Genomic DNA, 13,861 nt, shown 5'->3' with positions numbered 1-13,861 from the left:
GTCTACAGGTGGATTCATCCCCATCCCATCCCACAGTCTATATAGTCTACAGGTGGATTCAGCCCCATCCCATCCCACAGTCTATATAGTCTACAGGTGGATTCAGCCCCATCCCACAGTCTATATAGTCTACAGGTGGATTCAGCTCCATCCCATCCCACAGTCTATATAGTCTACAGGTGGATTCAGCCCCATCCCACAGTCTATATAGTCTACAGGTGGATTCAGCTCCACCCCATCCCACAGTCTATATAGTCTACAGGTGGATTCAGCTCCACCCCATCCCACAGTCTATATAGTCTACAGGTGGATTCAGCTCCACCCCATCCCACAGTCTATATAGTCTACAGGTGGATTCAGCCCCATCCCACAGTCTATATAGTCTACAGGTGGATTCAGCCCCATCCCACAGTCTATATAGTCTACAGGTGGATTCAGCTCCACCCCATCCCACAGTCTATATAGTCTACAGGTGGATTCAGCCCCATCCCATCCCACAGTCTATATAGTCTACAGGTGGATTCAGCCCCATCCCACAGTCTATATAGTCTACAGGTGGATTCAGCTCCATCCCACAGTCTATATAGTCTACAGGTGGATTCAGCCCCATCCCACAGTCTATATAGTCTACAGGTGGATTCAGCCCCATCCCATCCCACAGTCTATATAGTCTACAGGTGGATTCAGCCCCATCCCACAGTCTATATAGTCTACAGGTGGATTCAGCTCCATCCCACAGTCTATATAGTCTACAGGTGGATTCAGCCCCATCCCACAGTCTATATAGTCTACAGGTGGATTCAGCCCCATCCCATCCCACAGTCTATATAGTCTACAGGTGGATTCAGCCCCATCCCACAGTCTATATAGTCTACAGGTGGATTCAGCCCCATCCCATCCCACAGTCTATATAGTCTACAGGTGGATTCAGCCCCATCCCACAGTCTATATAGTCTACAGGTGGATTCAGCCCCATCCCACAGTCTATATAGTCTACAGGTGGATTCAGCTCCATCCCATCCCACAGTCTATATAGTCTACAGGTGGATTCAGCTCCATCCCATCCCACAGTCTATATAGTCTACAGGTGGATTCAGCCCCATCCCATCCCACAGTCTATATAGTCTACAGGTGGATTCAGCCCCATCCCATCCCACAGTCTATATAGTCTACAGGTGGATTCAGCCCCATCCCACAGTCTATATAGTCTACAGGTGGATTCAGCCCCATCCCATCCCACAGTCTATATAGTCTACAGGTGGATTCAGCCCCATCCCACAGTCTATATAGTCTACAGGTGGATTCAGCCCTATCCCATCCCACAGTCTATACATTCTTAAGGTAGATTTAAATAATGTAACTGTAACTCACATACAAACAACTGTAGTCATGTATCTCAAGTCTGTCAGATGTATTTTAATCCACCTTAAAAACCTCTTAGATGTAAAGTCCTCTGTTTAAGGTTCTGGTTCCGGTTCTGACCTGACATTTTCCACCGTAGTTTGAAATGGCTTGCATTGAACCGTAACCCTGGTTCCCACGGACACAGTAGTATATGTTCTGAGCCTGTGCGATGTAGGATGTGAAATCTGAAACCACTTGAAGCTGGGAAGTCCCTCCTACTGTTTTAGTCGCACTTCCGACTGTCCATCCTGGTGGAACCCTACCACTGACAAAGCACACGACAGCAATCCATAGGTCGTAGTGCAGAAGGAGCACGTTCAGAGATCCATTTATATCCATTCAACTAAAAATAATTAGTAGATTTTAAACCAAAAAAAAACCTTTCAATATTATTGTGATTCGTTAATTCTAACGAGTTCAGGAAGCCAAGCTAGAGCTCTGCGAGACTTTCACAGCGACGGGGGCAGACGTTTTGATCAAGAGAGACATTTAGAAAAATGCACATTTTCCTCTAATACTAAACATACAAATATGTATTTTACAGTTATAAGGAGGGTGAAATCTTACAGTGAGTAATTTTATAATTTGATTATACTATATTTATCAAGCATATTAAGTCATTCCAAGCCTTATTCATCCAGTGTTGTTGAACAGGAAGTGCATCATATGACATATTTTTCATATTTTTTTAATCATATTTGTACTGTTTACTTGAGCTTATGTCCTCAAAATTGATTAGACCTCAGAAATGTACAACACAAAATTACGAGCAAGGTGATATTTGAACCTTTGTTGTAGTATGTTGTTAGAAGTGCTGTCTTGGTTAAGAACGACTACGCTCTGCTCTCACAGTTGAACACAACATTCAGTCTGGTTCAAGCAAGCGAACGTGTCACTTCTCTCTGGCTCATTCTGACTGTAAGATATATGATTGGTCTGATCCGGAGGAAGCTTGTTGACAAGAAAGACATGACCGCCGTTTGCGTAGGAATGACAACACCTGTTGGGTAGAGGAAATCAACACAGGATGTCCATTTTGATGGGACCATTTTGTGCCCATACCAGTGGAATAACTGAGTCACTTAGAAGACGTCTAAATAGACACTGACTCTGTTAAAGTTATGAGCTCAGTATGTTCGTATGTTAGTCAAGCATACTGCAAGATACTGTAGCTGCTCTATACAGTTCTGTTAATAATTCTACACATAAGATTGTATAATTAAGCAATAAGCCCCTTTGGAGGTGATGGTATATGGCCAATATATCACGGCTAAGGGCTGTTCTTATCCACAACACAACCTGGATGGACACAGCCCTTAGCCCGTGATATATTGGCCATATACCACAAACCCCCGAGGTGCCTTATTGCTATTATAAACTGGTTACCAACGTAATTAGAGCAGTATAAATACATGTTTTGTCATACCTGTGGTATACGCTCTGATATACCACGGCTGTCAGCCAATCAGCATTCAGGTCTGGAACCACGCAGTTTCTAGTATATGACGATCATATGATGAGACATGACCAATAGTTAGTGTTAAAAGGGATTCCAACGGACATACAGCAGCACTTGATAGCTCACCTTTTGCAGCATAGATATATTAAAACACGGATTATAACAGTATTCATACAATATTTCATAGAGCTCAACCCTTCCGTGGTTACTGCTGCTGCGGATTAGGGAAATAGACAGCTAAGCAGATATTTTGATGAAGCAGTTTATGAAAAGATCAGATTCATATTTAACAGCGTATGAAAATAAAGCCTTTTAATGTTAAAGCGTATGAAAATATGCCCCCTTAACTGTAGTAACCGTTAGGCTGCTGATGATTTAGTTAGTGTCAAGTGATACCGTCTGTGTGTGTGTGTGTGTGTGTGTGCGAGCATGTGTCTGTGTGTCCACAGAAGGCACCAAAACTTTCACAGGAACTGGAAGCACAGTGATACAGGCTGTTGATAAAACCACAGCTTGTACTATAGATCGTTTGCAGACGTAAGTTACTGTGTGACTGTACTCATATCACCCAGTGTTAGAGAATTACAGTCTCTCTCTCTCTCTCTCTCTCTCTCTCACACAAACACACACATGCAAACACACACACACACAGAGTCTTGTACAGCTAACCTTGTGGGGACACACAATTCAGTCCCACTAAAAATCCTATTTTCCCAAACCCCTAACCTTAACCCGTACTCTTACCCTAACCTTAACCCTAACCCTAAACATAACTCTTAACCCTAAACATAACTCCTAACCCTAGCCCTAAACCTTAACCCTAACTCCTAACCCTAACCCTTAACCCTAACCATAACTCCTAACCCTAAACCTTAACCCTAACTCCTAACCCTTAACCCTAAACATAACTCTTAACCCTAAACCTTAACCCTAAACATAACTCCTAACCCTAACCCTTAACCCTAACTCCTAACCCTAACCATAACTCCTAACCCTAAACCTTAACCCTAACCCTAAACATAACTACTAACCCTAACACTAAACCTTAACACTAACTCCTAACCCTAACCCTTAACCCTAACTCCTAACCCTAACCCTAACCTTAACCTTAGCTCCTAACCCGTACTCTTACCCTAACCCTAACTCCTAAACCTAACCCTAACTCCTGACCCGTACTCTTACCCTAACCCAAAAACCTAACCTTAACCCTAAAACTAGCCCTAGCTCCTAACCCTTAACATAATTCTAACCCTAACACTAATTATAGTCTTAACCCTAAACCCCCTAAAAAATAGCATTTCACCTTGTGGGGACTTACAAAATGTTGGTCAAATTTGGTCCAATTTTGTTTGTTTACTATTCTTGTGGGGACTTCTGGTCCTCACAAGGATAGTTAAACACGTCCACATGTACGCACGCACGCACGCACGCACGCACACACACACACACACACACACACACAAGGCATCTCGTCACAGCATGCAAATGTTGTGAAAACAGAAGGTGTGGAAGCACATATTTTTACTAAATGGAAAACCTATTTTTTGGGGCGTTGTGGTCCTTGGGAGTATTTTGTGTGTATGCGTGTGTATGTGTGTGTGTGTGTCTATGTGTGGTGCCTCCAGTGTTAAGCTTTACAAGGGGAGAGAGGCTGGTCACTGTCCACTATCTCTGTCCACATACAGCATTTAATTACATTCCCTGTCGGTCCGTATAAATCTGTACAGACCCAATTAAACATAGCCCTTAGCACCCTCATACTCAAATAGTATCAGGCCATGTCTTCACTATATAGCAGAGGAACAACGAGTAAAAATGGGAGGTCCAGTTTCCACTTGAATGTTTAATAATTAATTCAAACACATGACAATCATGAACACTGTAACATTACAATGGGTAATTGTAGTCAAAAAAAAAAAGTGATTGTAGTAGGAATTTGTGATAAATATATGAAAAAATTATTTAATGTATAAAACGACAAAACAAACCAATACAGTGTACATAACATATGCAAACCCATGAATGAATATAGCACAGAGACAAACGTTTTGGAGAACAGTTGTTTTCCTTGGTATGTACTGCATCTAAAGCCGTAGTACATCCCTGTCCTGAAGTGATAATACATGAAACGCAGACATGAGGACAGACAATCTACAATCAAACCACGGAAAAACATCATTTTAATATTTTGGACAATAAGAAAAATACTGCATGATTGCATTGAATAATGTGCTTATCGTTGACTAGTTAAATTATTCTGGTACAACTAGTAGAGGTGATTTTAAAATCGCAAAATGTAATTATTAAACATCCTGATATAGATGATATCAAAAAACACAGTCTTACACTTTAACACTTGTATTTTTATTAACTGTTTGTTTTCTTAAAATGTCCATTCTAAAAATATGTATAATTTACAGCCTTCCATATGTGAAATAAAAACTATGATATAATTGGGTTTTAAAATGTTTATACTAAAATTACTATATTCAAACCAACTTTTAGCTTATGCTGGGAAAAAATGAATTTTGGGCATCTCGCAATTGAATTGCACAAAAACAAAATTAAAAAGTGCAAAAAAAAATACTAATAAATATATTTTTAAGGAAAGGCAAAGGGCACTGTCATATTAAAATATCAATACTATAAATATGTTTTATTTATAAAGAGTAAAAAATGTGTTCTCGCCGTGGAACATTTGGAGATGGCACAGGGGAAAGAGAGGGAACATAAAGCCAATGTGAAGTGTTGTTAGGAGGGAGAGCTGTGTTTGGCCTGGTATGTAAATAACTAACTAGTATGGGTTAATAGCAGCTCTGTGCTCTCAGATTTAACATAACAACAAAATATAAAAACTGTTAGATAGCCTCTTCTACACTTCATCTAAACGAAGTTGATTATCTTACTAAAATGTTATGCAGAAGATTAGACAAGAGACTAAAATGTGTATGAAAAAATAATATCACGGTTTCCTAAAAGATTGTATCTGACCATCAGTGTCATTCCGATCCCTTCCTGTCCACCCAGATAACAAAACAAAGGAATAATTAAGTCAGAGACGACGACGTGCGCGCCCAACCAGTCTCGTGCACACGCATGCCCACCAAATGTGAAAATCCCGGCCCCATTCCCCCTGAAACTGGATGGTTGTTGAACTTATTTTTAGTGTCATTTGATAAGCTTCCCTGGTTGCACAGAGACATCCCACTGACCCAGCCACTGGTCATTGTCTATACTGGTTCCCATCAAAACCGGGCGCGCTTTGTCAGGTTTCGACTCGAATATCCATTTCGCATCTGAAGTACTGTATCCAAAGTGACTGGATCGTTGGAGCCTTTTCTATTCAGCTGCTGCCTTTCCTCCCCCACAGTGCTCCCCTCTCGCTGACATCATTTTGGGATTGGTGTCATGACAGTGCTCTTGAGAAATCTACAACAAATATATATATACATATATACTACCGCTTTTTTTGGTGGTGGGGTCGACGCGTGCGAGGCTTGGTAACATAATTTCTGCAAATGAACAATACTTATCCGTCCGTCGCATCCGTTGCCTTGGTTTTGCGTTTGGGTTTCGGACAGCCAGGGTGCACCAAACCGTCGCCAAGGAGACAGGATGGGATGGCCTCTTTCTCTCCAAATAATATACGTACAGTTGTAGGTCATTCAATGTCAAAAGGCTTAAAAAAAAAAAAGACGATCAAATCTTCACAGGCTGCTGCTTGCTGTTCTCTTTAATTATTTTAATTAAACTTTGATATTCTGCTCGCCAGAGCTAAAGGGCTGAGACTGGAGAGAGGCAGGGAGGCCCTTGGAGAATTGGAGACAGAGGGGGACGGGTAGCAGTGAAGTGGGAGACAGCTGTATCTATATCTTAAAACTCTTCAACTGACTGACTGGCAGGTTTATGGGTTGTGATGTTGTACGCCTTAGTGAGCATACAGCAGATTGCATCAAAACATTGGGGAAACACAGACAAGCACCATGTCAGGGGCTTCAGGCGTCCATCCCTCAAAAGTAGTCAGAGTGGAGAGTTTTGTGGTGGTCTGGTCAGAGATGCTGTCCTGTCCTGGCCCGGCCCGCGGTGGGATAACGCTCTAGTAACTCCCCTTGTCCCCAGTGCATAATGAAAGAAAGGTGTCTTCACAAAACTAAAGGGCAATGTCTTAGCTACTGCTTCCAATACCTTAGGGCATCCTGGCTGTCCACAGTTTGTCATGCGTGTGCACTTCTCAGTGTTAAAATGACAGGATCTCCAGTCAAAGGGGGTCCCGCCGGGCATCTTTCAACGATAGTGTAGGGAGAGAAGTTGGAGAGGCATTGTGACGAGATGTTGCCAAGAGGCGATGGTCTTGTGCACTGTGTGTGGAGGCCCTCTGGGAGTATTGCTACTGCCATGCTAACGGCACAGCCTCACCCGCTCTCTCGCTCTGCATGTTTCTTTTTTAAGATAGCTTCCGTCTGTGTCCATGAAATTAGGTTTTCCACAGAAGGTGCAATATGGTCAGAATATGTTAAGCCTTTAGAGCGCACAAAAAAGCTAACCAGATCAGATCGGCCACGTTTTGTGCCGCACTGTTTATTTGCTTTGGCCTCTTATGAAGTTAAAAACAGGACAAGTTAAAAAAAAATATATAAAGTTATATCCCTGTTATGGAAGGATGGAAATATGAAAATGTTCTTATGAGTAAGATGCTTTTGGATATGACAGGAGATATAATGGAGAAAGAGATTCCACTTTGAGCACAATACTGAGAGAAGGAAATTAATAGTGGTTTTGGACACTTATAGTCTTCTGGATATTAGGTCTTCAAACACATATTTGAATGTTGAAGACGTCCTCCTTTGTGTTTGTCTTCTAACGGTTCTGCACTCGGTTGAAATTAATACATCTTCCCTGAAAAGAGAAACAATAATACATTGTATTAGTCATGGATCAATAACATCCCTCCAAAAATTCCATACATTCATCACTATTGAAAAATAAGTTATTTATAAATTAAACCATTATAATATTTGTTTCAGTTAATATTATTCTAAATTAAATTGCAATATTTTTTTCCCAAAAATGGCAAACACTTTTACAGTAAATCTAATTATTGTAGCATAGCAACACAGTTAAATACTTTTAAAGTAAATCTAATTACTGTAGCATAGAAACACAGTTAAATACTTTTAAAGTAAATCTAATTACTGTAGCATAGAAACACAGTTAAATACTTTTACAGTAAATCTAATTACTGTAGCATAGCAACACAGTTAAATACTTTTAAAGTAAATCTAATTACTGTAGCATAGAAACACAGTTAAATACTTTTACAGTAAATCTAATTACTGTAGCATAGCAACACGGCTAAATATTTCATATGTTGATACATTTCCAGGTCTACAACACATTTGTAGATTTTTCTGCTACAAATTAAAAAATATATACAATAAATGACTTTCATCAGAAACTGAATTTTAATCTTTTTAAAATGTTAATCTATCATATATAATATATATATATATATATATATATAATGTTAAAACGTACTAAATCAAATTCACTGGAAACTTTTATAATTTTACCTATCAATAACATTCCAAATGCTAAAAAATCTTACATTGATATCTATGTTTAGAAGAATTGCCAATGCTCATACTATGTCCAATATTCACCGGATACATAGTGTACTGTACACGTAAATAACATCTTGTTCCACATTGCAAAACTGTTGTAACAGAATGCATTTATGCACAACATGAGGACTCACTCTCACAACTCTTCCTCTATGTACTACTATAGTGTTATTGCTTTACAGCACATGCCACCAACATGGTCACCACGACAACAACATCTCAGTAGAGAGCCCTGACGGTGGTGGTCTCATCCCACTCACCAGGGTCCTGTCTAGGGCAGCATGGGTTAACATGGGGGGTTGGGGTCAATTCTAATTAAAGTCCCTCAGTGATTTGAATTGAAATAGTTTGAAATAATAACTTCTATTATTTTAAAATATATTTTTAATAGATTGATGTTCAACTGTAGAATTGGAATTTCAGTGTTCTAAATTATTTTTCAGTTTTCTTGCACCTTATTTGTGGAACAATCTTCAAAATGTTCTTAAAAGTGATGTTCTGGTGCCTCTCTAGGATATTTTGATGCCTCTCTAGGATGTTTTGGTGCCTCTCTAGGATGTTCTGGTGCCTCTCTAGGATGTTCTGGTGCCTCTCTAGGATGTTCTGGTGCCTCTCTAGGATGTTCTGGTGCCTCTCTAGGATGTTTCGGTGCCTCTCTAGGATGTTCTGGTGCCTCTCTAGGATGTTCTGGTGCCTCTCTAGGATGTTTCGGTGCCTCTCTAGGATGTTTCGGTGCCTCTCTAGGATGTTCTGGTGCCTCTCTAGGATGTTCTGGTGCCTCTCTAGGATGTTCTGGTGCCTCTCTAGGATATTCTGGTGCCTCTCTAGGATATTCTGGTGCCTCTCTAGGGCAATTCAGAAAGCTGATTAGGAACCTTATTAATGAAGAATGAGTTTGTTGTTTTATGACCGTGTTTCCTTTCTGTATTTATGTTTTGACGTGTGCATTTCTGTCATTTCAGTTGTTCTGAATGACTCCCTGTATGACTTCCTGATAAAAATAAAGGTTAAATAAAATTGGAATTGACCCCAATCCTGTTGTGGACCACAGGAGGCCCAGTTGAGCAGCTGTCTCAGCCAGCCTTACTGCTGGGAGGGGAAACAGTCCAGCGATATAGCTCCAGCTCTCACTGGCACCAAGAGGGAGCTCTAGTACAGCTAATATACAGACACCAGCCAAGCCAAGAACACTAGTCCCCTCCCCAACCTGCCACTACCACTGCCACCCTCCCACACCCAGAGACTGAAGCCCAACCGTGACACTGTGCCCTGCACTCCCTCCGTCCGTCCGTCCGTCCCTCTCTCTCTCTCTCTCTTCCTTTAGTTTTCTGTCTCTCCCCCTCCCTCTCGCCTCGCCCCCCCCCCCCCCCCCACACACACACACTCACAGAGACAAAAGCACAACCGTGACATATTGGATGCACTAACCGTGTGGATGCCAATGCAATGACTGAGATGATGTGAGCATCCAAAAACTGCATCCAAATATGATCAAAGATCAGAGACCATTGTAGTCCTACACTGGTGAGTCCAACAGACATTATGGTGGTTGTTGAAATGGTTCAATGTTGCGAGGGGGGGGCAGCCACAACAGTTAGCGGCTCCACACACGGGTTATGCTTGCTAAAATTTGTTTGGACTAGAACTGGGCTTTGGACAAAAGAGAGAATTCTCCTTGTTTTCTCTCTTGAAATCGTGTGTGTGTGTGTGTGTGTGTGTGTGTGTGTGTGTGTGTGTGTGTGGACTTTGCGTCGACCCTCTGTGCCTAATCTCACACAGTCAACAAATAAGGCACATCAGATGCTGTTTTGGCCGCAGACACCAGAGCTGCTAAGTTCACTGGATTTTCTGGGGTTTAAAACGAGAGGGGGACTTTGAAAAAGCTGCTTCCCAGCAGGAGCATTATGTCTGGGGGCTGGGGCTCTGGAAGGGCTGGAGCTGGCTAACTGGGGCTGGAGTATAGTGCTGGAGCTGGCTAACTGGAGCTGGCTAACTGGTGCTGGCTAACTGGGGCTGCATTCCAGCTCCCTTGATCATGTTCACGGTCCACTGAGCTCTGACTTGGCAGTGTGTAATCTACTGTAACTGGGCCAGGTTTCAGAGGCACACACACACACACACACACACACACACACACACACACACACACACACACACACACACACACACACACACACACACGCACGCACACACGCACACACGCACACACGCACACACGCACACACGCACACACACACACAGAGGGAGCGAGGGAGAGATGGTGATGGGCACTGCCCACCTGTGTGTGTGTGTGTCGCTCACCAGATTACAGAGAGCGGGAACAATAGAAAAGTCTACATGTCAGCATGGGATGTCAGAGGAATTTAATCAGACGGATGGATGGACGACTGACTAGATGAAGGAAGGATGGATGAGTAGACATCAGAGGAGGTTGAGAAGTGAAGAGACAAAGGGGGTACAGACAGGGGTGTTTTTTCTCTCCTTGTAGGAGAGAGAGAAGTAGAGAGAGTGTAAGCTACTGTCTGGTGATAAATAGGTACCAAATAAAACCCCTCCATTAGGTTCGGACTGAAAGACATTGGGAGATATTGAGAAGTTAACTTTCTAAACTTCAGATCTGTTACAGAGGCTCGGATGGCGGCATAGCATAGCGTATCCGACTGCACTTCGCACTGCAATACAATATGGCTGTGTTCATGTAGAAATACTGTACAATAGAAAACGGTATTCATAGCTGCAGGTTTGAGATACTTATTCAGTTTTATGATTTTAAGTGTTCTGTCATTTATCTATACAATGAAAATGCAGTATGAACCACGGAGTTGGAAAGAAAGCCTGATTGAGACAATCCCTCAACAGTTTTTTTTTTCTTGCCTTCTCATTTTGAACACACCCTTTCATCAGACAATGGATGTCATTTGGACAGCAACAAATGTGGAGAAAGATGCTGCCAAAATTACTCACTTCTCAGTCATTCTTGCACCAGTATTTATTTTGAAACCTCGCCTTCCTACAATGACCAAGAGGCAGATGCAATTCGAGAGAGTTTAAGCTAGGTTGTCAGTAAGTATAAGCAGAAAACTCAACTGCAATCACATTCACAATCTGCAGTATTCCTAATTTGTTCTAAAACAAGTGCTGTGTTAAGTATTCCGAATGGACAAAACAGATGTTTTTGGCAACAAATCTCCAAATATTTGACCTGACAAGATGTCACCCTGTGTGTACACCTCTTGGCTTATCTGTCCATAGCTTTGGCCTGGCGATGTCAAACCATCTTGGAAGAGGTTTTGTAGTCTCTGCTCCACCATGTTGTCTGGAGCTACGGAGGTCTGCAGCCAGACTTCAGAGAACAAGAACATGTTTGTCGATCAGAGTTTGGGCTGGTTCTTGGGCAAGGCTCCAGAAGTCCGTGTTTGTGAGTGATTTTGTATCCCATCTCTCTCTGAACAGCTTGATTCCCCTCAACAACACTACAAGGATCTGTCTTACACTGTCCAGTTTCTACAGTTCCTACATGAGGGACTGAGACCAATAAAACAAGGTGTATACGGCATCCGTAACAGGAAATCCCTAGCAAGAACACAGCTGAGGGAGTTTATAATATGGACCATTGGAATTAGTCCGACTACGACCTTTTGTGGTTCTTATGTTTGAATAAAATGTCTCAATATAACTTGAATAAAATATTTTATTTTAAATATGACATAGTAAACAATAATTACGGACTATAAAATATTTGTTTGGAAGGAAATGAGAGACTGTAAAAGCTACAATGTGTCCTTTGGCTTTTAGCCACCACTTATATCTATGAAGTTACAAGACTGAATTAAATGAGTGTCTGAAACTTAAATATAATAATTAAAGAACAATTCAACAGTTAAACTTCTTCCCCTTCCCCCCCCCCCTAGAGAAAAAACACTTGCAATACCTCTACAATGGACACATTTCAATGTCCCTGTCTGTCAGTGGAGTCACACATCAGGCATGTGTTCTTGCTTTATCCCCTATCGTCTAGCTACATGAACAAATGAAGAAGTTGAAAATGGAGGGAGGCTGGGGGAAAAGCGCAGCTGCAAGGGGATGGCAGCAGTGCCAGAGATTGAACAACACTCCCTCCCGTCCACACTCAAGGCCCTCATCGGTCCACACAGTCCCTCGCCGGCGCACACACACACACACACACATATACGCACGTACACACACACACACACACATATACGCACGTACACACACACACACACATATACGCACGTACACACACACACATAGCACTGCCATCTGTCCTGTAGGGAAATTAGAGCCACCAAGGCTACAGCCAACAGAATTAAAGCTCACTGACGATCACGCCATTTTGCCTCGTATACAAGCACAAGGTACATGGAAGTAAGTAAACATCAGTGTCTCCACCACCAATAGGAGAGTGTTACCAGAAACAGATATCTGGTAAGCCCCAAAGGACAATATGGTAGAAAGCCCCAAAGGACAATATGGTAGAAAGCCCCAAAGGACATTAGAGTAGAAAGCCCCAAAGGACATTAGAGTAGAAAGCCCCAAAGGACATTAGGGTAGAAAGCCCCAAAGGACAATATGGTAGAAAGCCCCAAAGGACAATACGGTAGAAAGCCCCAAAGGACATTAGAGTAGAAAGCCCCAAAGGACATTAGAGTAGAAAGCCCCAAAGGACATTAGAGTAGAAAGCCCCAAAGGACATTAGGGTAGAAAGCCCCAAAGGACAATACGGTAGAAAGCCCCAAGCTCCCTAATCAAACTGGGAATCCTGTCTAGTCACTGGCAGCTGTGAGGTATCAGTTCAGCTCCCTAATCAAACTGGGAATCCTGTCTAGTCACTGGCAGCTGTGAGGAATCAGTTCAGCTCCCTAATCAAACTGGGAATCCTGTCTAGTCACAGGCAGCTATCAGTTCAGCTCCCTAATCAAACTGGGAATCCTGTCTAGTCACAGGCAGCTATCAGTTCAGCTCCCTAATCAAACTGGGAATCCTGTCTAGTCACTGGTAGCTATCAGTTCAGCTCCCTAATCAAACTGGGAATCCTGTCTAGTCACTGGCAGCTGTGAGGAATCAGTTCAGCTCCCTAATCAAACTGGGAATCCTGTCTAGTCACTGGCAGCTGTGAGGAATCAGGTTCAGCTCCCTAATCAAACTGGGAATCCTGTCTAGTCACTGGCAGCTGTGAGGAATCAGTTCAGCTCCCTAATCAAACTGGGAATCCTGTCTAGTCACTGGCAGCTGTGAGGAATCAGTTCAGCTCCCTAATCAAACGGGGAATCCTGTCTAGTCACTGGCAGCTGTGAGGAATCAGTTCAGCTCCCTAATCAAACTGGGAATCCTGTCTAGTCACTGGCAGCTGTGAGGA

At 42.2% G+C, this 13,861-nt stretch overlaps 1 protein-coding gene across 1 annotated transcript in view; it reads right to left on the bottom strand.

Annotated features, from left to right (window-relative positions):
• Positions 1-4,686: 4,686 nt before the first annotated feature.
• LOC115200604 (anthrax toxin receptor 2-like) overlaps positions 4,687-13,861 on the bottom strand; it is a 115,161-nt gene continuing 105,986 nt past the window's right edge. Inside the window, exon 16 of the mRNA XM_029763781.1 lies at positions 4,687-7,759. Within this exon, the coding sequence (XP_029619641.1) occupies positions 7,721-7,759 (39 nt within the window). The 3' untranslated portion in view covers positions 4,687-7,720. The remainder of the gene's footprint in view (positions 7,760-13,861) is intronic.

Source organism: Salmo trutta, chromosome 9 (assembly GCF_901001165.1).
Source record: "Salmo trutta chromosome 9, fSalTru1.1, whole genome shotgun sequence".
NCBI lineage: Eukaryota > Metazoa > Chordata > Actinopteri > Salmoniformes > Salmonidae > Salmo > Salmo trutta.
Note: the sequence above shows the minus strand (reverse complement) of the source record. Positions and strands in the feature narration are given on the sequence as shown.